Source organism: Neopsephotus bourkii, unplaced genomic scaffold (assembly GCF_033783945.1).
Source record: "Neopsephotus bourkii isolate Nb327-2 ecotype Australia unplaced genomic scaffold, CSIRO-AGI_Nbou_v1 NB_1139, whole genome shotgun sequence".
In the NCBI taxonomy this organism is placed as follows: domain Eukaryota; kingdom Metazoa; phylum Chordata; class Aves; order Psittaciformes; family Psittacidae; genus Neopsephotus; species Neopsephotus bourkii.
Window position 1 is genome coordinate 3,919,711 of NW_026901625.1, and position 24,617 is coordinate 3,944,327.

General features: G+C 55.4%; 1 protein-coding gene across 1 annotated transcript; it reads right to left on the bottom strand.

The window, feature by feature from the left end:
- Positions 1-1,554: 1,554 nt before the first annotated feature.
- GNAI3 (G protein subunit alpha i3) lies at positions 1,555-24,470 on the bottom strand. Its single transcript, XM_061363090.1, has 9 exons — positions 24,321-24,470; positions 15,339-15,381; positions 15,109-15,250; positions 13,335-13,492; positions 6,497-6,625; positions 4,821-4,950; positions 3,819-3,972; positions 2,711-2,919; positions 1,555-2,627 (listed from the first exon to the last, which is right to left on the bottom strand). Exons 1-8 carry the CDS (start codon positions 24,436-24,438, stop codon positions 2,729-2,731), a joined length of 1,065 nt encoding a protein of 354 aa, XP_061219074.1. The 5' UTR covers positions 24,439-24,470; the 3' UTR covers positions 1,555-2,627; positions 2,711-2,728.
- Positions 24,471-24,617: the final 147 nt, after the last annotated feature.

Consider the following 24,617-nt stretch of genomic DNA (forward strand, 5'->3'; position numbering starts at 1 on the left):
GCTTGGAGCAAGATGCTCCAGTGGAAGGGGTCCCTGCCTGTGGCAATGGGTTGGGACTGGATGAGCTTTAAGCTCCCTTCCAACCCAAACCATTCCATGACTCCATACTTAAACCATCATCCTCCCAAGCCAGCAGCATCACTTCGGGAGCAGGGCCAGACCCTCCCCTGCTGGTTCCTTCCCTTCTTCCAAAGCTGAAGTCCTCAAAGCAGGAATTCTGGGGGGAACCCACCCCAATCCTTTGGGAGAAGAAACGCTGGGGTTGGAGTTGATGATGGGCAAGCAAAGGCAGGAGCAGGAGCGTTGGGCTCTGAGGATGCTCATGGGTGGGAGGAAGAGGAAATGGTGACACCAGCCCCTCTCTGTGCTCTGTAGAGCTCCGGCTGCTCTTTACTGGTTGTAAATAAACGCTGGTCCCTCGCGCTGCCACATCCCCTGTACAGCTTCATGTACCTGTAGGACACCCAATAAAGGACACAGGCATCACGTGCGCGTCCCTCATTTCCATGGCTGCTCCCAAACCCCATTCCCAGTGCCCAGGAGCTCTGCTTAAGGAGCGTTTCCCACTCGTTGCTCAGCAACACCTTCAGCACGGGGCGGAGATGCTGCGGTCCCCTTGAGCACCCAAAACCAAGCCCAGTCCCTTCATCACCGAAGCACATCCCTACCTGGGTCCTGCCAGGGCTCTGCTGCAGCTCCAGCAGCACTCAGGGAACACCAGGATGCTGCCAGGGCAGTTCCTGGTGGGATCCCCATCAGTTCTAGCAGGGGGAAGCTGGAGCAGAGCTTCCAGAGCACAAATACACTCTGCTGGCACCCAGCAGCACCCATGGAGTGCTTGATCCAGTGCTTCTGGGCAGGTGTCTTCCCAATGGGTTACATCAGCATCGTGGAACAGGGGCTGGGGCAGTGAAGGAGCAGTGGAGCATCTGCCATAATCCTAATGACGACCGGATGGGTCCAGCTTCCAGCTCTGCACCACAGCCTGAGCCCTGCGGAGCAGCAGACCCAGAGACTGCGTTGGGGTGAAGGGAGCTTAAAGCTCCTCCAGCTCCATCCCCTGCCACAGGCAGGGACCCCTTCCACTGGAGCAGGTTGCTCCAAGCCCCTGTGTCCAACCTGGCCTTGAGCACTGCCAGGGATGGGGCAGCCACAGCTTCTCTGGGCACCACCTTCATAATGAAGAACTTCCCAGTATCTCATCCAACTCTTCCCTCTTCCAGCTGGAAGCTGTTTCTCCTCATCCCATCCCTACATCCCTTGTCCCAAGCCCCTCTCCAGGTTTCCTGCAGCCCCTTTAGGCACTGGAGCTGCTCTAAGGTCTCCCCTTCAGGAGCCTTCTCTTCTCCAGGCTGCCCCAGCCCAGCTCTCTCAGCCTGGCTCCAGAGCAGAGCTGCTCCAGCCCTCGCAGCATCCCCGTGGCCCCCTCTGAAACGGAGCACAATGAACTCTCCCATCCCATCCATTACCCCCGTTTCCCATGGGAGCACTTCCCTTCTTTCCCCAGCAAAGCACTAAAGTGGGGGAGAAATGGGGAATAAACTGGAGACCAGGTTAAACTGTTTACTCACCATTTTAATACTGCCAACAACTAGAACAGATGGAAACTGTACACATGACAAACCAGGAGAGAAGTGGATGCAGTGGGTCAGCAAAGGAACGTACTGAGGGCTTCTGACTGTTACTACAGGAAGAACGATGGCAAAGGGGAGTTTGGCACCACATATACAAAGTAAAGGCATGCTTGTCCATAGGGATTGGGAGGCTCCAGACAGAAAAGGCCATAGGGAAAACACACAACAGGATTGCCCACCGGTTCCACCCAAACCCACAGCAGGATCGAAGGGGTGAGGAGTGGCTCTGTAGCAGCACATGGTCCCCAGCCCCTTTGGAGCTCTGGTTGCTCTCCAAGGGGGGCAACACGTTCAGCTGGAGGCTGATCCCATGGAATGAGTCGTGATGTGGGGATGAGCATAAAGCAGGTTCACCCCTAAAGCCTCCTCCTGCTGCAGGAGCTCCTTTGGGAAGGACGGCAGCAGGATGGGAACACGTTACACATCGGAAGAAGCCGTTAAGAGCTCTAAGTAGCTGCAGATATATTAAATCCTGACCATACCAAGTGTTAAAAACAAAGAGTTCCTGCTAAGAGGAATGCTTCCTGCATGATCTGCTCACGAGTGCATAGTTAAGTGAGTAGTTTCTGTTGGGTTTTCTGGTTTTTTTAGGTTTTTATTCTGAAAACAAGATTGGTTTGCAAAGAAAGAACTGAAACCCAGTAAAGTTACTGTTACCTGATGGAAAAAAACAACCATAAAACCAGACTAGTGGCGGCTTGTTAACCAAAGAAAAGAGAGAAAGCTACATATTGAAGGCCTGGAATCCAGCACCTCAACTTCCCAACAAGCTGTACACATCCGAGACAACACCATCGCAGCGGCGTCGGGATGAGCCCGTCACACCAATGGTTGCTCCACTCCACCAAGGAAAAAGGTCCCTACTAGAGAAGATTGTGCTAAAGAAGGCAACGTTCCTCATGCTGGTTCGCGTTGCCCTGGTCCCCTTCATGCTGCTGCTGTCCCCAGCGAGGCAGCCGAGAGGCTGGTTCTCAAGTCAGCGCATGGAAGAAACTGGGATGGAAGGAAAGAGGGGAAGGTTTAGGGGAGGTGCAAAAGGCAAAGCCTCAAGCCCCAGGGTACGAGCCCATCGTTACCTTCTGCCCCTTTGCTCCTCAGTAGAGCCCGCACTCCTTCAGGTTGTTTTTAATGATAACATCTGTGACAGCATCAAAGACAAACTGCACGTTCTTGGTGTCGGTGGCACAGGTGAAGTGGGTGTAGATCTCCTTGGTGTCTTTTCTCCTGTTCAGGTCTTCAAACTGACACTGGATGTAGGCAGCTGCTTCCTCGTACGTGTTGGAGCCTGAAAAAGAGAAGATCCCTGTCTTTGGCCAGCACTTGACAGCACAGTGATCTTTTAAGGACACATTAAGCCGCTTGCAGCCATCTGCCTTATCCATCTGCAAATCCAAATCCATTAACCCCTTGTGGTAAATCTGGAGGCTATTCCCAGCTCTGCTCAGTGACCTTGGACAAGTCACTCCCTGCTCCTGCCAGAGATCATTGGAAGGGGCTGCTGTGCTTCGTGCCATTCATCCCAGGCTGCCTGGAGAACCCCGAACCCCTGTGTCCAACCTGGCCTTGAGCACTGTCAGGGATGGGGAAGCCACAGCTCCTCTGGGCACCCTGTGCCAGCGCCTCAGCACCCTCATAATGAAGAGCTTCTTCCCAGAATCTCATCCAACTCTTCCCTCTTCCAGCTGGAAGCTGTTTCTCTTCATCCCATCCCTACATCCCTTGTCCCAAGCCCCTCTCCAGGTTTCCTGCAGCCCCTTTAGGCACTGGAGCTGCTCTCAGGTCTCCCCTTCAGGAGCCTTCTCTTCTCCAGGCTGCCCCAGCCCAGCTCTCTCAGCCTGGCTCCAGAGCAGGGCTGCTCCAACCTCTCTCCCAGCCAGAAAGCACAGAGTGCCCTCGATCTGATGGAGAGCAGTGCATTGCTGTGCACTCCCAGCTATGAAAGAGCACGACAAAGGCTGCTCTGAACCACAGACATGAATGACCACAGCTCTTCCAGGAAAACAAGCTCTCAGCTAACAAAGAGCCCAAAGACTCTGCCCAAGAGACAGAGTTAAAGGAACAGAGAACTGCTTCTGAGTTATCGTGGGTTGTGTTGCCTTCAACTGACTCATTCCTGCCTTCCAACTGACTCATTCCTGGCCCTGGTGACACAAATCCATGGCTGTTTGCTGAGCCCTGCCTCACCTGTGTACTCTGGGTAGCAGATTGTTAGTGGGCTCTTCTTAATCTTTTCCTCAAACAGGTCCTTCTTGTTCAGGAAGAGGATGATGGATGTGTCTGTAAACCACTTGTTGTTGCAAATGCTATCGAACAGTTTCATACTCTCATGCATCCGGTTCTGGAAAATAAAGGGAGAAGGAGGAGGTGTCAAGGGAGGATGGGGTGGGGAGAGATAAAGATTTAGTGCAGAGGCCAAGCTACAGAGGAAGAGTCACAGAACCCCAGCCTGGTTTGTGTTGAAGGGACCTCAAAGCTCATCCAGCTCCAACCCCTTCCACTGGAGCAGCTTGCTCCAAGCCCCTGTGTCCAACCTGGCCTTGAACACTGCCAGGGATGGGGCAGCCACAGCTTCTCTGGGCACCCTGTGCCACTGTCCCACCACCCTCATAATGAAGAGCTTCTTCCCAGTATCTCATCCAACTCTCCCCTCTTCCAGTTTCAAGCCATTCCCCTCCTCCCATCCCTACATCCCTTGTCCCAAGCCCCTCTCCAGCTTTCCTGCAGCCCCTTTAGGCACTGGAGCTGCTCTAAGGTCTCCCCTTCAGGAGCCTTCTCTTCTCCAGGCTGACCCAGCCCTGGCAGCATCCCCATGGCCTCCCCTTGATGTGCCACTGACACCCTCCCTGCCACCAGAGCACGGGCACAACCCTGAGCAGGGTTCAGGTCACTTCCTCACTCTGCCACTCCCCCAGGACACATCTGTGTGCACAGAGCTGCACTCATACCCCAGGGGGACCAACTCAGGGCATCTCCCTGCAACGAGGGCCTGGAGAGCATCTCCTTTCTGCTTTCCAGGGCAAGTCAGTGCAGGCTGCTGCGAGGAGGTGCTCATCTTGTGAGGAACAGCAGAGTAGGAACAAGAGCAGTGACCCAGGAATCCAGCCACCCCCATGGAGGGCAGGTCTGTGCCTGCTTGTGCTTCCACCTCCCTTCCAGCAGCCAGCTCCCAGTAACCCCCCCACGTACCATCTCCTCATCCTCGGCCAAGACAAGGTCGTAGTCGCTGAGGGCCACGCAGAAGATGATGGCTGTCACCCCTTCGAAGCAATGGATCCACTTCTTCCGCTCCGAGCGCTGCCCACCGACATCAAACATCCTGGGGGAGGCAGAACCAGCTCAGAGGCCACGGAGACCTCCTTCCCCAGCCCCACCATGCTCAGGGGATGGAGGAGGCTCAGCTGAGGCCTCTCAAGCAGCACTGAGGGCACGCAGCCTTCGTTAGTGAGGCTGAGAGCTCTGAGCCCCCCATTCCCTCAGGAGAGAGGGTTTTCAAAGCAGAATTCCTCTTCTCCAGAGCCATTCCAGCAGGAAGAACTGGCTGTTACCTACGTGGCTGCCCACGAGGCTGCTGATTCACCAGGGCACGCTCGATCTGGTCTCTGCCTCCTATTTCCTTAGCAACAATCTATGTGCTTGAGTGGACTTCAAACATCAGACTCAGCTCTGGCAGCTCCCTGACACTGTAGCTTAGGAAGGATTAGCTGGAACTACCTGAACATTCCAACTGGGAGCAGGAAATTGATGGGGTTTAGAAGCAGTTTCATGTGTTCAACATCATCATCTGGAGCTGCAGGGCTGCAGAGCTGCTCCCACGGGTCCTGGCTCTCCTAAAATGATGTCCTTTGAATCGGTCCCAACATCCTGCTCAGCAAAATGCTCTGAGCTGCTCTAAGGTCTCCCCTTCAGGAGCCTTCTCTTCTCCAGGCTCCAGAGCAGAGCTGCTCCAGCCCTCGCAGCATCTCCATGGCTTCCTTTGGGCTTGCGCCAACAGCTCCACGTCCCTCTTGTGCTGCTGCCCCTGCTCTCCCCCAAAATCCATGCAGCAGATCAGGTGTTAAAAGCAACTTTGCATTTCTGCTCTTGCTCTTTCAAACTGTCTTCAAACACAGGCTAAAAATCAGCAAACTGATGCTTATTTAAAGGCTCTGAGCAACAGAGACTTGACAACACTGCCAGAGATAAAGGAAACTCACCCTAAGTTTCCTTACATCCCATCAGAGGACACAAGTGACACGTGGGGCTCTGGGCTGGGTGGCAGGAGCACACTTAGGGTCCAAAGCAAGGGTTGTCTAATGAGCAAAGAGCAGGGAGCAGAGCTAAAGGGCAAGCTAGAGCCACTACAGCAGGAGCTCCATTAGTGATACATAAAGGGACACTGCCACGTCCAGGCTCGATACCTGAGCCCAGCAGACCTGAATTTAGAAGGGGAGGAGGACAAGGAAGTGCCACCCTCCACAGTGGCCTGTCCCCAGCATGTCAGGCAGCACAGCCACCATAGAGAACACCATGCAGCTCCAAGCCACGACTGGGACTGCAGGGATTGCTCCTGCTTCAAAGCAAGGGGTTAAATTCACCCTCCAAACACACTCAGTGTCCTTTTAGTACGTTTGTTGGCTCCTCTAACCAAGCTTGGAGTACCTGTGTCTGCGCTTCCAACATAAAAGCAGCTGAAAAGAACAGAAGAAGGCAAAGAAAAGTGAAACCAGTGTCTCCAGGGAGCGATGCTGCTGGGGAGGGAGCAAACCAGAGGCAGGAGGATGCTTAGGGCCCAGTGTGGGACCTGCCATTGGCAGCATGCCATGAAGCCAGCCCTGCAGGCCATGGGGTTGAGGAGGGGGGGACAGGCTCTGCCCTTCACTTACTTGAAGTAGAGGTCCTTGAAGGTGAAGTGGGTCTCCACGATGCCGGTGGTTTTCACGCGGGTGCGCAGAACGTCCTGCTGGGTGGGGATGTAGGTCGGTTGGGATATTCGATCCAAGTCATTGAGGTAACTAAGGCAGGAGACAAGCCAAGATGGGCTATTTTAGTGTGCTGCTCGCCATGAATCTTTTATCAGCTGCAGGAGAAAGGCAGCACAGAACCTATCCATCACCTCCCCCTGGTACACACCATGCCGTGAGCAAACCCCCCTTCACCTTGGCTCCATCCCAAGGAGGTGGTGGGGTGGTGCTTTGGGGTTTAACCCTTCCCCACACGACCTTGCAGCTGGGTGTGAAGCTGATAGCAGCCAGCACAAGGCCATGCCAAGACTGGTGTCTCGTGGGGCACTCCCCAGTCAAGGTCTTTCGCCTCAAAGCTCAAGGCAATAAATCCAAGGGCTCGCTTTTAAAGGGCAAGGAGACACCAAAGGAAGCAGGAGGAAAGAATGAAGCATCAGGAATAACTCACAGGATGGGAAGATTCATTCACCTCCTGCAGCAACAGGGAGCAACCTGATGCCTGCTGGAAGAAGCCACAGCTCCACAGCATCAAGTCAATGCACCCATTGAGACCCCAACGAACTCCAGCTACAGCAAACGCAGCCCTGAGGGGAAGGACTTGGGGTGCTGGGTGAGGAGAAGCTCCCCATGACCCAGTCCAGACCCCCCTGTGTGCTGGGTGCACCCCCAGAGCAGGAGCAGCAGGGCAAGGAGGGGATCCTGCCCCTCTGCTGCGTGAAGGGAAGACCCCCCCCTGCAGCCCTGATCCAGCACAAGAGGGATGTGGAGCAGGTTCAAGCCATTCCCCTTGGCCTCTCCCTACAGGCCCTTGTCCCAAGCCCCTCTCCAGGTTTCCTGCAGCCCCTTTAGGCACTGGAGCTGCTCTAAGGTCTCCCCTTCAGGAGCCTTCTCTTCTCCAGGCTGCCCCAGCCCAGCTCTCTCAGCCTGGCTCCAGAGCAGAGCTGCTCCAGCCCTCGCAGCATCCCCATGGCCTCCTCTGCACTCACTCCAACAGCTCCACGTTCTCCTGTGTCCTTGTTCCCTTCACCTTGTCCAGGCGGAGCAGAACTTGACCAAAAGCACCAAACCCAACCTGGAAAAGCAGGGGGGTTTCCAGCACCTCCTCAGCCACAGCTTGCTGAAAGCTTGAACATGCTCCTCGCCATGCAAACACACCTCATGCGCCTGCCTACAGCCCCTGGAGGCAGAAACCCTTTCCACAGCCTCCTTTACCATCAGGCTCCTTCCTTCATCCACTGAGCTTGCACCACTTCTTCCCCCCCTTGGATCCATGTGTTTAGAGAGCCAACCCTTTCCCATGGGTCAGCACCGCTGTGCAAACACGCGCCTGCAGAAGGATGCTTTGGGGTTTTTGTTTCCCTTCTCCCACGGAAAACGAGGGCTCAAGTACATAAAAAAGGCTGACCAAAACCTACAGTGGAATTTGTGTTTGTGCCCCTTCGAGTGTTCCCAGAACAGTGTGGGAAGGCCAAGGGCGAGGTCCTGCACAGGGGTCAGGGCAACCAAGCACAAATGAGCAGAGACTGAAGGGAGCAGCCCAGAGAAGGACTTGGGGGTGCTGGGGGAGAAGCTCCCCATCACCCAGCCCAGACCCCCCCCTGTGTGCTGGGTTCTCCACCAGAGTGGGAACAGCTCAGGGAGGGGATCCTGCCCCTCTGCTGTGCTCTGGGGAGACCCCCCCTGCAGCCCTGATCCAGCCCTGGGGCAGCAGCACAAGAGGGACCTGGAGCTGTTGGAGCGAGGCCAGAGGAGGCCATGGAGATGCTGCGAGGGCTGGAGCAGCTCTGCTCTGGAGCCAGGCTGAGAGAGCTGGGCTGGGGCAGCCTGGAGAAGAGAAGGCTCCTGAAGGGGAGACCTTAGAGCAGCTCCAGTGCCTAAAGGGGCTGCAGGAAACCTGGAGAGGGGCTTGGGACAAGGGATGTAGGGACAGGCCAAGGGGAATGGCTTGAACCTGCCCGAGGGGAGACTGAGCTGAGCTCTTAGGCAGAAGCTCTTCCCTGTGAGGGTGCTGAGGCGCTGGCACAGGGTGCCCAGAGAAGCTGTGGCTGCCCCATCCCTGGCAGTGCTCAAGGCCAGGTTGGACACAGGGGCTTGGAGCAAGCTGCTCCAGTGGGAGGGGTCCCTGCCAGTGGCAGGGGTTGGAACTGGATGACCTTTAAGCTCCCTTCCATCCCAAACCATTCCACGATTCCATGATCCTGTCCCATCCTGGCGCTGGTTCAACAAGGATCCATCATTCCCAAGCCACCTGCCAGCTTCAGCATCAGCCCATCTCAGCTCTCAGAGATGCAGGCTGCGGGAGCAGGATGCTCTCAAGTGCACGGCCTTCAGTGGGTACAGATAAGAGCTCTCCCCTCCTCCCCATGCTTACACCAACCTTGGCATGGGGTTTTCCTAACAATGCCCTCATGCCTGCTTGCAGAACAGGAAGGAATCCTTTCAAGGCCAAAACTGGCTCTGAAGGCTTCATACAAAGCACTTATTATGAAGAATGAAGCAGAGCTGGGGGAAGGGGATTGTCACCATCCCACTGGTGACAGCAGCCAACAGGGGCCTGCGGCAGAGAGAACCAGGTTTGGTACCCAAGGGGGCTTTCAAGCAGCATCATCACCAGCACTTGTGCTGGCTGGGAAACACAAAGAGCATTTGTCCTGCAGAGGAATTCATCATCCTGAGGCAAAGGCTTCCTGCAGCGAGAGGAAAACAGGGAAGAGCTGGGGAAACCTCTATTTCATGGAATGGTTTGAGTTGGAAGGGACCTTGAAGCTTATCCAGTTCCAACCCCCTACCACGGGCAGGGACACCTTGCACTAGAGCAGCTTGCTCCAAGCCCCATCCAACCTGGCCTAGAAATGTTTAAGTATAGTTTAATATTAGGAATATTCATTTTAATATTAGGAATATTTAATATCTGAACAGGATTTAAGGCATTCCTTTCCCTTGCCTCCTCTCCCCCCTCATCCACCTGGGTTTTGGCAGTTGGAGCAAAGCAGAAAACAAGGGAACAGTGAAAAACTCCATGGAAAGGGGATGCTGTGGGCCCCGTTTTGGCACTGTAAATGCTTGTCTGGGTCAGTGAGGACAGAGACACCACCTGCAGCACAGCCCTATGCTGAAACAGCACATGGCAAACCCTGGAGCTGTGATCCCGAGGTGGTGCTGCACATTGGGAATCACAAGGAGCACCAGGGGGACCATGCTCTGCAGCTGGAGCTTGACAGCAAAGAGGGGAAGGGAAAAGAAACCCACATCAAAGAATGTATGAATTCTCCAGCAGCATGTCAGGGAATCCAGGGCAAAGCTGCTGCTTGGGACCAAGACAGGATGCACCAGAAGGGAGAAAGAGGGATCAGAACTGGTGTTAATGGCCTGGGACTGCAGAGAATTAATCACCTCCAGTGTGTGCACAGGGGTGTCTGCATGGAATGGGAAAAGCAGCAACTAAAAAGCAGTTAAAGCATTAGAGCAGCTCCCAGTGCCCTAAAGGGGCTGCAGGAAACCTGGAGAGGGGTTTGGACAAGGGATGTAGGGATGGGATGAGGAGAAACAGCTTCCAACTGGAAGAGGGAAGAGTTGGATGAGATACTGGGAAGAAGCTCTTCATTATGAGGGTGGTGGGACAGTGGCACAGGGTGCCCAGAGGAGCTGTGGCTGCCCCATCCCTGGCAGTGCTCAAGGCCAGGTTGGACACAGGGGCTTGGAGCAAGCTGCTCCAGTGGAAGGGGTCCCTGCCCGTGGCAGGGGTTGGAACTGGGTGAGCTTTAAGGTCCCTTCCAACACAAACCATTCCATAACTCTCTGCTTGCCAATATTCCCAAGGACCAGAGAGAGATAACAGAAGAGATGAGGAAGCAGCAACAGCATCCCCTTTGCTGCACCATCAAAGCAGGGTTTGCTCTTTGTTGCACCAAGCATCATGCACAAAGGAATGAAGCTTCCCCATGGCACTGAGTCCAGGTGGGAGCAGAGATCTACGGAACCATTTGCTCCCATCATAGTAGAGAAAAACAGGAAGCTGCAATAAGACAAGTGAAAACAGAGATGCTGAGTGTCCACTTTAGTGCTTGAACATCCACAAGTCAGACCAAGAATTACTCAACTGCTCTTCAAGACAGAAAATAAGGAGAAAACATGCAAATCCCTGTGCTTCCAGATAGATCCCCTGGATCTGTGTCACCTTTGGGGGGTCCCCCAGCCATGACACAGGGATTAGGACACCCCATTACACTGGTTGCCTCCTCTCCAGCCTGCCAGGGCAGCTCTCTGACAGGCAGGATCCCATCTTGCACAATGGGAAGCGCTCAGCGAGGCAGGACACAGCAGGAAGAAGCTTTGGGAACAATGTGATGCTGCTGTGCAAGCCCTGGCTCCTCCTGCCACCACCTCACTTCCTGACCTTCACAAGCTTTCACCCACATCTGCCTCTTTTTGGCCCACTTTGGGTGCCCCACCGAGGCTCTGGGGCCTGATGGGGAGTGAGGAGCAGCTCCCATGCAGGCAGAACCCACACCACAGCTGGAAAAGCAATGGAAACCACTGGGCATGTGTTTAAAGCCTGCTGACCCCACAGTTTCAGGCCCATTGGAGGTGATATGGAAAGGAGAGGGAAGAAGACAGGTCTGTAGCTGCACGATCATGCCCTGCACTGAAGGAACCAGCTCCCAGTGTTTCCCAACCATGGAGTTGCTGGGATACAGATTCAAACTAACACTGCTGCAGAGCAGCTTCCTGTGGTTTGGGGCTGGGAAACCAAATGCTCTGGTAGCAGAAAAATGTCATCCTTGGGCTGGAATCTCTCTGCCACCAGCCCAACACAGCAACCCCTCACAGGACAGAATCCGGACAGGAGTTGGTGGGAGATGCTCAGCAATGGGAATGACCCAAGGAAATCCAGCCTGGAAGGAGTCAGGTCAAGTGGGCCCTCGCTAAAGCAGGCTCATGCCCTCGGTTCTCAATCTGCTCTGCTGCTGACCCCTTCCTGCCCTGAAATGGAATCAGACTGGTTTGGGTTGGAAGGGAGCTTAAAGCTCCTCCAGCTCCAACCCCTGCCATGGGCAGGGACCCCTTCCACTGGAGCAGCTTGCTCCAAGCCCCTGTGTCCAACCTGGCCTTGAGCACTGCCAGGGATGGGGCAGCCACAGCTTCTCTGGGCACCCTGTGCCAGCGCCTCAGCACCCTCACAGGGAAGAGCTTCTGCCTAAGAGCTCAGCTCAGCCTCCCCTCGGGCAGGTTCAAGCCATTCCCCTTGCCCTGTCCCTACATCCCTTGTCCCAAGCCCCTCTCCAGGTTTCCTGCAGCCCCTTTAGGCACTGGAGCTGCTCTGAGGTATTGGAAGAGTGCTGTATTTTCTCCACTCTGCCTCCATTCTCCTCCTTCACAAAGCCAGGCTTTCCCATCTTCAGCTTCCTCCTCCAGCTCTCCCAAGCACTGATGCCTTCTGCCCTAGAGAGAGCCCTTCTCTGTACCTTGTCATTAACTTATTCCCTCATTCATCCCCCTCATCTCCCCTTCCTTCTCCCTTTGAAGCTGAGGTTTCCTCCTGGCATGCTGGAACAACACACCCGGTGCCAAGAAAGCCTCTTGTCAGCTCCTCACCTTCACCCAAACCCAAGCTATCTTGCCAAGGCAGTATAAATATAGATGAATTCTGCCTCACTTTCCAGCTCAGATGTGCTCTGTGCACAAGGAGCCAGCAGGCACCTGAGCTCTGACACATCCTTCCTAAAGAGCTCCTTCTTCACAGGTTTAAATCTTGGCTCAATAAGGACAAGTTTAGAGCCGGACATCAGGAAGGCAAAACTCAGCCCAAATCATCCTTCAGAGCCTCACAGATTGGGTCTACAGAGACCAAGCTCGTGACTTCCTTCTCTTTATAAGCACAAAGTGTTTTGCTCATTCAAATCAATCATTTCCCCTCCTCACTAACCTGCTTCTAGAAGGGCTGAGGCACTCCCAGACCCTCATTGAGCAGCCAGCTTCAGCCCATTGCTCCAGCCAGAGCTTTCCAGCTGGGAAAGCAATTCCCTGCAGTTCAGAATGGGCACAAGCAGCAGGTCTGGAGCTGGGCTGAGTGTGTGGAGTGAGGCACAGGGATGGAGCTTGAGAGGTGCTCAGGGAAGGATGCCAGGGCTGGGGCAGCCTGGAGAAGGCTCCTGAAGGGGAGACCTTAGAGCAGCTCCAGTGCCTAAAGGGGCTGCAGGAAACCTGGAGAGGGGCTTGGGACAAGGGATGTAGGGACAGGGCAAGGGGAATGGCTTTATTGTGGGTTTTCCCTCCCTTTACCACAGATTCAACCAGGCTGGAAAAGCCCTTTCAGCTCATCCGGTCCAACCGCTCCCAGCAGTGCCAAGGCCACCCCTAACCCATGGCACTGAGGATGTGTGAACACTTGGAGGGCAGGGACGGTGCCTGCAGCCCTGCCCTGGGCAGCCTGTTCCAATGCCTGAGCACCCTCTGGGGCAGAAATTGTTCCTCAGCTCCATCTAAACCTGCCCTGGGGCAGCTTGAGGCCGGTTCCTCTTGTCCTGTCACTTGACCAGCCCCTTCCTCCTAGCACTGCACACAGAGAGTAAAACTGACTTGGATGAGCTCCAGCACCAAGCCCCCTCGTAAGCTCAGCCCCATGTAAACCAGATGAGAGCTCCTGTTCCCACCCAGCTCAAAAGAGGACCCAAGGCCCACCCTGCTTCCAGCCACCCCGACCCTTCCAACACCGTTTGGCCCCTTGGGAAGAGCCCAGGAGCTGGGAATGGTTCCTTACTATGATGCAGAGTCGTTGAGCTGATACTCCCTGGATCTGCTGAAGCAGGCCTGGACGCCAGCATCTCTCCACAAGCGTTTAATGACCCCAGCCAGCTCGGTGGTCATCACTCCTTCCTCTGCACTGCCAGCTAACACGAACAACTGACGTGCATCGTCCTGCAGACAGGGCACAGCAAAAGGAATGAGGAGGAAAACCCATGACACGTCCACAAACACAGCAGGGTTCAACATCAGAGTGATCCCAGGGGCTGCTCTGAGGGATCACAGTCCCCCCTCATGCTGTCTATAAACCCTTCTGCCCCCAAAGCATCAAGTTATTCCTCTCCTGCACTCAGAAAGGCGAATATTGGGCGAGAAGGTGCAGCCCATGGGGTGAGACTCGTTGATCATGGGTGGCACAAAGAGCAGGGATCACTGCTCTGAAGTACCAGGCAGCATTCCCACTGGAAACAGGACCTTTTGGGAATGTTTAAGAGGAGGGAAGGATGCCAATAGCCTACTGGAGACTAATGAAGTGAACCACAAAGGTTCTGCAGTTTAAATCCTCTTACAGTGCTGTACAATAGAGCAACGGGAATCAAAGCAAGCATTGGGTGCTTGTGGGTTTAAAGCTTTGGGGACTTGTTTGTTGCAACAGCTGTAAGGGAGAGGGGTTGTTCAATAAAGCTTTTCACCAGGAGGTGGGATGGACTGATAAGGATCCAAGTGGTTACTCTGGAGCATGAAACATCCTCCTCAGAGGATGCCTTGGAGGCAGACTTCCCTCTTCTACAAGTTACCAAGCAGAGTCTGGAAGCGAAAGCCAGGCTGACCTCCATCCCACACTGCTGCTTGCTCCTACCAGGAACAGACCTGCCAGCATCCTTTGGGGAGACTGCCCCATCCCTGGCAGTGCTCAAGGCCAGGTTGGACACAGGGGCTTGGAGCAAGCTGCTCCAGTGGAAGGGGTCCCTGCTCGTGGCAGGGGGTTGGAGCTGGAGGAGCTTTAAGGTCCCTTCCAACACAAACCATTGTGTGATCTAGAGCAGCAGCCACACAACAGCCCAGGTTAATGGGCAAGACGTGAAGCATCCTGGCTGAAGGGCACATCATAAGCTCAGAACATCTGTGGTTGCATCACTAGAAGCAGAGCAGGTTACTTCCCCATACATTAACTGTAAGCAGGAGGAATTAGAGCCAGACAGGAAGAGGCTGGGGCTGAGCACCACTGCCTGCAACCATACACGCGATTCCTGCCCCCTACACGTTGCCAGGAGCCCTGACTTCCCCCATCCAGCCTGTGCTGTCCCCATCACCAGGGGTGTTAAAGGCTTCTTGACTTCAATTTGTCCCATGTGAAGTGTTAGAGGTGACAGTGGGAACAGCCCAGGGAATCAGCACAACTGGGAAGGGGGGGAAGACACCCAAAAATGAAGAGGAGGAGCAAGAGCAGTGAAAGCCATTACGATTTATTCAGCTAAACATCAAGTTTAAGTGGCAGGATGCTGTGACACTGTTGAAGGCTGATGCTAAGCCCTTTAAAGCTGAGAATTTGATTCAAAATCATAGAGTAAACTCAGGTTTGTGGGTTATCTATTGATGGGGGAGCACTCAAAAGGTTCTTAACCGTGCCCTCAGTGAAACACTCAACACTTGGCACTGATAACACTTAACAGATGATGAAGGGGCTTTTGCTGTTGTAGCTTGTAACAGACATTCCCTCCTATATCAAGGCTACATGAACACAACTCAGAGCACAGCCCCTGACTGAGAGAAACAAGTGCAATACTTACAGCTCTGGCAACCTCCCCAAAGTCTATCTTTAGCCTGCCCATGGCTCTGATGATGGCAATGATGGACTGGATGGTATTGCTGTAGACAACCACTTTATACTGCTTGCACTCGTCCTCCGAGTAGCCATCCTCATGAATAATCCTGGAAGAGAAGCAAGCTGTCATTCCCAAGCCAAGCCAAACAGGCACCACGGATCTCTTAGTACCAAACTGCAGCAGCTCTCACTTACTTCATCTGCTTCACAATGGTGCTTTTCCCAGATTCTCCAGCACCTGGAAAGCAGCAAAAGAATTCCTGTTAGCAACCATGTGAGAGGAAAAGGGAAGGCAGTGAGATCCCACTTGCAGCACTGTGTGCAGCTCTGGTGTCCTCAGCATAAAAAGGACATGGAGCTGTTGGAGCAAGTCCAAAGGAGGCCACGAGGATGAGCAGGGGCTGGAGCAGCTCCTGTATGGAGACAGGATGAGAAAGTTGGGGCTGTTCAGCCTGGAGAAGAGAAGCTGCGTGGAGACCTCAGAGCAGCTTCCAGTGTCTGAAGGGGGCCTATAGGGATGCTGGGGAGGGGCTCTTCATTAGGGACTGTAGTGATAGGACAAGGGGTAATGGGTTCAGACTGAAACAGAGGAAGATCAGCTTGGATCTAAGGCAGAAGCTCTTCCCTGTGAGGGTGCTGAGGTGCTGGCACAGGGTGCCCAGAGAAGCTGTGGCTGCCCCATCCCTGGCAGTGCTCAAGGCCTGTGCTTGGCTGGGAACACGTTCACCCTCCACAGCCTCAGCGCTTCCAGCCCAGGAGGAACCCAAACCCAAACCCTCACTGTTCTTTTCCACACCCACCCATTCCTTGCATCAAGGAGCTGCGATGTGAAACCTGCAGTGTCCCAAAGCAGCCACGCTCAGCCCCAACAGCAGGATTCAGAAGAGCCCTCTGAACACAACCTCTGTGGCTTTTACTTCTCCTCTCCTCTTTGCAGTCATTTCCTCCTTAGATCATCTAAAACAGATCCTCTGCTGCAGCAGCAACGCTCCACTTGCAGTGCCCATCACCTGCCTGACAACACAGCACCAGAGACAAGTGCACCCTGACAACACCACCGGGTTGCTTCTACCCCACCAATGCAAACTGTGCTCATTTAACCCCTTCCCTTCTCCTTTCCAACCTCCCAATGCTCCAATGGCAGCTTGAAAGAGCAGCAACCCCCCCTCTCCGAGGTTCCTTCAAAGGCAGGGGAAGGAAACAGTGACCCACACCCTCTAACCCTCCCCACACACAACGCAGCCCTGGCTCTATAGCAGACACTGCTGCAGGCACCACTCCAAGGGCATGGAGAAGGAGTTAAGTCACCTCCTGTGGGACCTCACTTGCTGTTCCAGGTCCTCTCTTTGCTCCTGCAAGAGCCAACCCGACACGGATCCTCATTAAACACTCATTTAAAACCATCTGCCCTGCAGCTCCAGCCTCATTCCCAGAGCTCCTGCTGGGCTGGCAGCTGCTGCTGCTGGGCCCATCTCAATTGCTCATCATAAAACAAGCATTAAGGCTGCCCAAGCCTATGCTGAGGGACCTGAACTATATCCTCCCACACAGCAAAAGGCTTTCTGAGGGGCCTCCCTCATTTGGGACTCTGCTTGTCCTCTTCTCTTCCCCCCACCCCACACAACGTCCACATTATCTTGTATTTTACTCCTTTCCAGCCCTGAGCATCAGCATCAACTGCAGCTGGGTCACGGTAATGCCAAGGACTAACACAGCCCCCACAGAGATGTGGCTTGGATGGAGCAGCCCAGAGAAGGACTTGGGGGTGCTGGGGGAGAAGCTCCCCATCACCCAGCTCAGACCCCCCCTGTGTGCTGGGTGCAGCCCCAGAGCAGGAGCAGCTCAGGGAGGGGATCCTACCCCTCTGCTGTGCTCTGGGGAGACCCCCCCTGCAGCCCTGATCCAGCTCTGGGGCAGCAGCACAGGAGGGACGTGGAGCTGTTGGAGTGAGGCCAGAGGAGGCCATGGAGATGCTGTGAGGGCTGGAGCAGCTCTGCTCTGGAGCCAGGCTGAGAGAGCTGGGCTGGGGCAGCCTGGAGAAGAGAAGGCTCCTGAAGGGGAGACCTGAGAGCAGCTCCAGTGCCTAAAGGGGCTGCAGGGAACCTGGAGAGGGGCTTGGGACAAGGGAGGTAGGGACAGGGCAAGGGGAATGGCTTGAACCTGCCCGAGGGGAGACTGAGCTGAGCTCTTAGGCAGAAGCTCTTCCCTGTGAGGGTGCTGAGGCGCTGGCACAGGGTGCCCAGAGAAGCTGTGGCTGCCCCATCCCTGGCAGTGTTCAAGGCCAGGTTGGGCACAGGGGCTTGGAGCAAGCTGCTCCAGTGGAAGGGGTCCCTGCCTGTGGCAGGGGTTGGAGCTGGAGGAGCTTTAAGGTCCCTTCTAACCCAAACCAGTCTGGAATTCCATGATCTCCAGGTCTCATTTCTGGTCTTCAACGCTTGAACCTTCTCTAAACATTTGCAGATATCCACAGCACACCAGCTGCTGTTCTCCTTTTTCCAACTCACTGGAGTGGCTGTAAAGGGTTTCCATAAAGAAATCCATATTGGAAGTACTCAGTAAACAGCTTTTATCGTGCACCTTCTGTTCCCTGCTATCACGCAGCCTCCCTCGCTCTGGTGCAGGGTGTTCCCAGGCACAATGTGGCTTAAACCTTTAGTCAAGGACCTTGAATGGAAGGAATAAAGATCAGGGTGTTAAATGCTACTAAAACACTGCTCCAACCTACAGGAAAGCGATGCTCTGCATTAGAAATGAAGCTTCTGGACTCTGCAGGCAAAGCACCAGGCCCTGGGCTTGCACAGGGACCAGATGGGCAGCTCAAACTGTTCCAAACCCCATGAAACAGGACACTGGCTCTTCCCGGGATCAAACCCCAGGGAAATGGGAGCATTGCTGGGGCGTTCCTGGCTGTAAAAGGAAAAGCAAGGCTTTGCTCTTTGCTGGGGTCAGCAGAGCCACGCAGGGATCACGTTTCGGTGCAGGGTGACCCAGGCAGGGATGTCGTAACTCCAGGGGAAGATTGCTTCAGAAGCTGAACTTCTCCTGCCCTAGATGAGGAGCAAAGAGCGTCCGTACCCTGCAGCTCATCCATCCCAGAGCCTCTGCAGTCTGTCCCACCTGATGGATGCATGGGACTGGTTCAGGATGGAAGGGACCTTAAAGCTCATCCAGTTCTAACACCCAGCCTGGCTCCGGAGCAGAGCATCGCAGCATCCCCGTGGCCATCTCTGCATCTGCATCCTTGTCCTCATAGCATCCTTCACCCCAGAAACCAGAACCTGTCCCCCTCCAGAAGCCAGGCTGAGCCAGGAGGCTCCAGAGCTCCACAACTCTCCTGAGCTCACCCCAGGGAAGAGCTCAGCACCATCAGACAGCGCTGAGCTCCCTTTGCTCCCAGGTTGATGAGCCCTATGTGACAGCCAACAGCCACATCCCTGTTCCCTGGGGAGGAAGGGAGAGGGGAGGGAACCTCAGCAGCTCCTCAAGCACTGGGAGGCTGATGTATACACAGGAGGGAAATGATCTCCCAAGCGTTTCCCTGGAGGAAGCAGAGGCTTTCCTGCAGCAGGAGATGGCAGCCAAGCCACTGGCATGTCCATAAACCAGAGATTAAAGGGAAGAGAAAGGAGCAAGCTCCCAAAACACAGCTTAGACTGGGAAGGACAGGTTGGCACAACAGTGATAAACAACTTCACATCACCCACTTTGGGACACAAGGAAGGTCGGTCAGAGCCTTCCAGCCAGGAGCATGCAGGTCACTGCTTCAGAGAGCACCAACAGTCTGATTTCCAACCGTGGCTGCAGTGAAGCTGTGCTCAAATGCATTAAACCATGCTCCAGGAGGGGAGTTTCCTTCCCAGGCTCCACTGAAGGGGAAAAGCTGCGTATGCAGCGTCTGACTGTGCGTGAAGAGAAAGCAGGTCACCGCTGTAGGAACCCCTGGAGACACACACAAGAGCTGGATAGGGAGCATCCATACAGTACAAGTGAGGAACACCCAACCTGAACAGTCGGAGATGTTCCTGTTCTCCAGAGGAGAGCCTGTAACTACAGCAACAAGCCCACAGCAGTGTTAACAGTCTCAGCAGGGCTTTGGCAGCAGCTTTGCCAGACCATTCCTAAGGCAGGAGGATGCTGTGACCCTTCCTGAACTCTGGAATGCAGGGGAATTCCTCAGCAGTTCCAATGTCCCCTCAGAAAGCAGCTCAGGAATAACCCAGCTGTGTCACTGGAAGCTGCTCAGCTGCACACTGGGGGTGATGCTGGGAGCTGTGGTGCTGAGGGGCAGCTATGGGGTGATGCTGAAGAGCCTGGATGTGGTCCCAGCCCCCCTGTGACACCCCAACCTGACCCAGCTCCCCTCTGAGAGGCCAAAAAGGGGTGAAACCAAGAGCATCAGAGGCCAGCACCTAAATCCCAAGGGAGCTGTTGGAGCAGGAGGCAATAAATCAGCATAAATCCACTGGGCATCTCCTTTTGTCCACATTTAACCCATAGCAAGTGAGTACAAACACTTCTGAGATAGGTTTCCACAACTGGGTTGTATTCCATATGGAAAGGCTCTCGGATACCGCATGCAGCCATGACCACTTCCCTCCTGGTTTCCAACCTCATTGTGCTGAATTCCAGCCCTGCCATCCCAAACTCCAGCCCTGCCATCCCAAACTCCAGCCCCGCCATCCCAAACTCCAGCCCCGACATCCCAAACTCCAGCCCCGACATCCCAAACTCCAGCCCTGCCATCCCAAACTCCTTGTATGGGTATTTCCAAGCTGCCATCCAGGGAAAACTCTTCCCATCTCCCCTCACCAAGTGTTTATTCCAATGCATCCCTGGAATGCTCTTGGGGATCACAAGGCCAAGATTGGTTCAACAGCTACAGACCAAAGGCAACGAGAGCACTGGGCATCAGGCAAAGGGGAGTATTCCCAAATGGAGCGCTGCATCCAGCTCTGGGATACAACACAAGAGGGACACAGCACACACTGCATGATGTGGGTTTTGGCTGATGCTCAAGGGAACATCTCCCCTGGCTGGACCCCCCTGGTGCCCCTTTGTCATCCAATGGGCAGATCCATGCATATCCTCCTTACATGCAGGAGATGAAGCATAAGGAGCAGCTTCCAGTGAAGCTGGAATGTCCCAAAGGCAGCCAATGTCTTCCCTAACCTGTCATGACCAAGCCATCCTGAAGACGTGCTCAACAGCAGAGCTTCCAGCTCCCAGATGCCATGGAATAAGGTTTTCATCCCCCAAATGCCATGGAATAGCAGTTCTTCTTGGGCAGGACTCACACAAGTGGATGCTCTCGAAGATAATGGGATAAAAAAGGCACCCTCTGCTCTGCTGGGATACTGGAATGGGTGGAAGACAACACAGAAACAGCCAAGCTTCTCTGGGCACCCTGTGCCAGCGCCTCAGCACCCTCACAGGGAAGAGCTTCTGCCTAAGAGCTCAGCTCAGTCTCCCCTCGGGCAGGTTCAAGCCATTCCCCTTGGCCTGTCCCTACATCCCTTGTCCCAAGCCCCTCTCCAGCTTTCCTGCAGCCCCTTTAGGCACTGGAGCTGCTCTCAGGTCTCCCCTTCAGGAGCCTTCTCTTCTCCAGGCTGCCCCAGCCCAGCTCTCTCAGCCTGGCTCCAGAGCAGAGCTGCTCCAGCCCTCTCAGCATCTCCATGGCCTCCTCTGGCCTCGCTCCAACAGCTCCACGTCCCTCCTGTGCTGCTGCCCCAGAGCTGGATCAGGGCTGCAGGGGGGGTCTCCCCAGAGCACAGCAGAGGGGCAGGATCCCCTCCCTGAGCTGTTCCCGCTCTGTGCCTGCACCCAGCACGCAGGGGGGGGTCTCTGCTCTCCATCTGCTTGCTCTGCTCTTCAGGTAAAAGCTATTTTAGAACAAACTTCTGCTTCTCATTCCTTCTGCATGAATCCACAGGCCCATTTCCCACCAGGACGCAGTGTCTGAAGCCAGCAGCGCTCTTCCATGGTGTGGGTCAGGCACAGACAGTTCCACACACAAACACCCTTTGGACAGGCTGGGCCGGGCAGGAACCGGCTGCATTTGGCACTGGGACAACACCGTACACCCAGCAATGGGCTCTGTCACCCCATGGCACACAACAAACCCCCCCCCAAGCATAGCATAAGGTGCCAAACCTTCTGGCAGGCACTGGGGAGCAGAGCTGAGGATCCAGGTGAGGTTCCCAACCACAGCTCCTCCACCTCCTCCACTCCAGCTGCTCATCCCAACTGGAATGATCCCATGAGGCTCCCTACGTCAGCAGGATGTGTCTGTGCCTGCAGAGCGGTGCATCCCTGGAGGCAATGAGGAGGAAAGGGAGGTGCTGGAAGCAGGGATGGCTCCCAGGTTCTGGAAGTACCGGCTCTGGGTTCCCTGCTGCTGTCAGTGGGTGAAACCATTCCCAGCTCCCGAGCTGAGCTGTTGCTGATGGTACTTCCACTGCTTCCAGCACATGAGCAGGGCTGGCACGGCCCCGGGTCAGTGGTTGTTCCATGCTCAGGGTTGTTTTATACAACCCAAAAGCTGAGGAGTTGCTCAACAAAGGAGTTGTGAAAGGGAAGGATTGGGAAGGGACTGAAATCCCTGTGGAGGAGCTGCCACACCAACAGCCCTGGGATTGCCTTTATCCCAATGATCCCGGGGTTATCACAGCACCAGAGCACCTCCTGCATCCCAACCACCCCTGGGATGCAGGAATGATCCAAGCAGCTCCAGGAACATGGAGCACACAGTCCAAATCCTCCTTCCTCCCCTGCCCAAGGGAAGCTGGTGCTCGTGGGAGAGGAGAGGAGGTCAAACACCCCAAAACCAGTTTTGGGTCCATCACTAACGCCAGCTCCATCAATGCTGCAGCAGCAGGACAGGAAGGAGCATCCACCCCTTGTATGAGCATGAGCTTCCTCCTAACCTACATAACCCTGCACAGCACAAACCAGGGCAAGAGACGTTAACAGAGCCAGGGAAGGATGTGCGGATCCAAACCCTATCCATGAAGAAACATCCCCTAAACCTCCTGCAGCCCCATGGCAGCAACATCAGAGGGACGTGGAGCTGTTGGAGCAAGCCCAGAGGAGGCCATGGAGATGCTGCGAGGGCTGGAGCCACCTGGTGATGCAGGGAGTCAAGGAATGGTTTGGGTTGAAGGGACCTCAAAGCTCCTCCAGCTCCAACCCCTGCCACGGGCAGGGACCCCTTCCACTGGAGCAGCTTGCTCCAAGCCCCTGTGTCCAACCTGGCCTTGAGCACTGCCAGGGATGGGGCAGCCACAGCTTCTCCATTCAACCCATCCCAGCACCCTCTGTAGAGAACCTGTGAGAGCCTCTCCTGGAGCATTCTCTAAGCCTCCCAGTGCAGGGATGAGACATTCCTGCTGCATTCCTGCATCTGGAACTCCCAACCAACCTACCAGGAGCTGCTGCTCCATTATGATCCCAGTTACCACTGAATCCACAAGAGCTCATTTGGAAGGGACCTACCAGGATCTTCTTGTCCCACTGCCTGCCTCGGAGCTGACCATATTGTTTAAGGGGTTGTCCAAATCGCTCAGGGTATCACCCACCTCTCCAGCAAGCCTATTGCAGGCTCTTGGTGAAGGAATCCTTCCTCACGCACTGGGAACTTCCCACTCTGAGCCATTCCCATGAGTCTGCCTCTGGGAAGCAGGGAGAAGAGCTCAGCACCTCCTCTCCCCTTCCCTAGGACCTGCACAGGGATGAAGCTGCTCCTTATCCTCCTTGTCTCCAAGCCCTCGACTGCTCCTCACAGGGCTTCCATACTCACAGCACCACAGCCAAGGGTTCTGCTGCCATCCAAAGCCTAGAGTTGCCCATAAGGCAGCTGCTCTTTGGACTTCTAAAGCCTCCCCTACTCTGAAACCAGTTCTCACATCACCTTTTGGGTACTCCCTCCCTTTGGCCATCAATCAAGCCATGGCCCCAAAGCCCTCGGAGCCTTTTCACCACCACCATCAAGCACAAACCTGAGGTAGGAAAACACAAAGGAAGCCCTGCTCCATCCACAGAAGGTGCTTACAAACCCCTGGAGAACCCAGGATCATCCGGACACGCAGCCAGCAAGATTCCCATGCACACACGAGGTGGGAAACCTCAGAGCAAGTAAAACCCAGCTGAATGTAGAAGGAAGCCATTCCCCTTGGTCTGTCCCTACAGGCCCTTGGCCAAAGCCCTCCTCCAGGTTTCCTGGAGCCCCTTTAGGCACTGGAGCTGCTCTAAGGTCTCTTCCAAAGAGAACTGCTCCCTCCAGCTCTTCCCAAGCCCAGGATGTATTGAGCTGGGAAGCACACGGAAGCAGTGCTCCCTTCTCATGCTGTCTGCACACACCGAGGCCATGGCCACCCCACCACTGGTGTCACCCTCTGCAGAACCAGCCCGGCCAGGGCAGGGTGACACCAGCCTGAGCTCACCCTGGTGCAGAGGCAGCTCCATCAGTGGATCATGGCTGGAAGCACCCAATGGGATCACCAGAGCCACTCACACCTCTGGGGTGAGGAACACAAGTGCCGGGAGCCGTTTTCATCTGATCAAAGGCTTTAATCCCACTACCCTGTAATAAGAAGCTCAACAGCCCCGATGACTCCATCCCTGTATCCAGCATCACCGGTGCACCCATCCTCCTCCATGCCAGGACCCCGAAGGCCACCGACACCACCCCAGGGAGCAGCTCTTGGAGCCACCAGGAAGGGATGATCCCACGGGATCACAGCCCCACCGGACACTCCACAGCGCGCTCACCCGGCAGCAGGCATATGGAGAACGGCGCATCCCATGGGAGCAGCACAGTCCCCCCCCCAGGCCAGGCCGGTCCCTCCCCTCTCCCCACAGGAAGGGATCAGGGACCCGGTGTGTGCGGGGATGAGGCCACACCACGAACCGGGTGTGGGGGGGGGGCATCTCAGCGCTGTCCTAAGACACAAAGACTCGAAGCAGCTTCACCCCCGGGACCCCCCCATTGCTCCGAGGGGGGGACGGACACACCGCAGCCCCTGCTCTCCCTCACTAACACGCCGGGACCCCCCCATCAACCTTCCAGCCCCTCCCGAGCTCCCGCTCCCTTCATCGGAGCCTCTTTAGAAGACCCCTGTACCCCCCCCCCCTTCAGTGCGGACCCCAACCCCCGTTACCGGCCGCGGGCCCCCTCCTCACCGAGCAGCAGCAGCTTCACCTCCTTGGCCGCCTTCTCGCCGTCCTCCCGCAGGTTGCGGTCGATCATCTTGCTGCGCTCCACCGCCGCCTTGTCCTCGGCGCTCAGCGTGCAGCCCATGGCGGCGGCGGCAGGGGGGGGGGGGCGGCCCGGGCCGGCACCGGAGGAAACGGGACGGGAGCGGGACCTGAGCGCGGTTGCCTCGGCCCGGGCGGCTCCTCAGGCGGGCCGGATATCCGGTTACGCGCGCAGGGCACGACGGGAAGTGTAGTCCCCTTAGAGCACAATATGAGCGGGGC

What these genes read in the sequence shown, in the direction of transcription:
- GNAI3 (XM_061363090.1), bottom strand. Translation starts at nt 24,438, where the DNA reads ATGGGCTGCACGCTGAGCGCCGAGGACAAGGCGGCGGTGGAGCGCAGC. An exon ending in GGTGAAGCTGCTGCTGCTCG is followed by an intron (nt 15,382 to 24,320) that starts GTGAGGAGGGGG and finishes GCTGCTTTCCAG; the next exon opens with GTGCTGGAGAATCTGGGAAA. An exon ending in TTGGGGAGGTTGCCAGAGCT is followed by an intron (nt 13,493 to 15,108) that starts GTAAGTATTGCA and finishes CCCTGTCTGCAG; the next exon opens with GACGATGCACGTCAGTTGTT.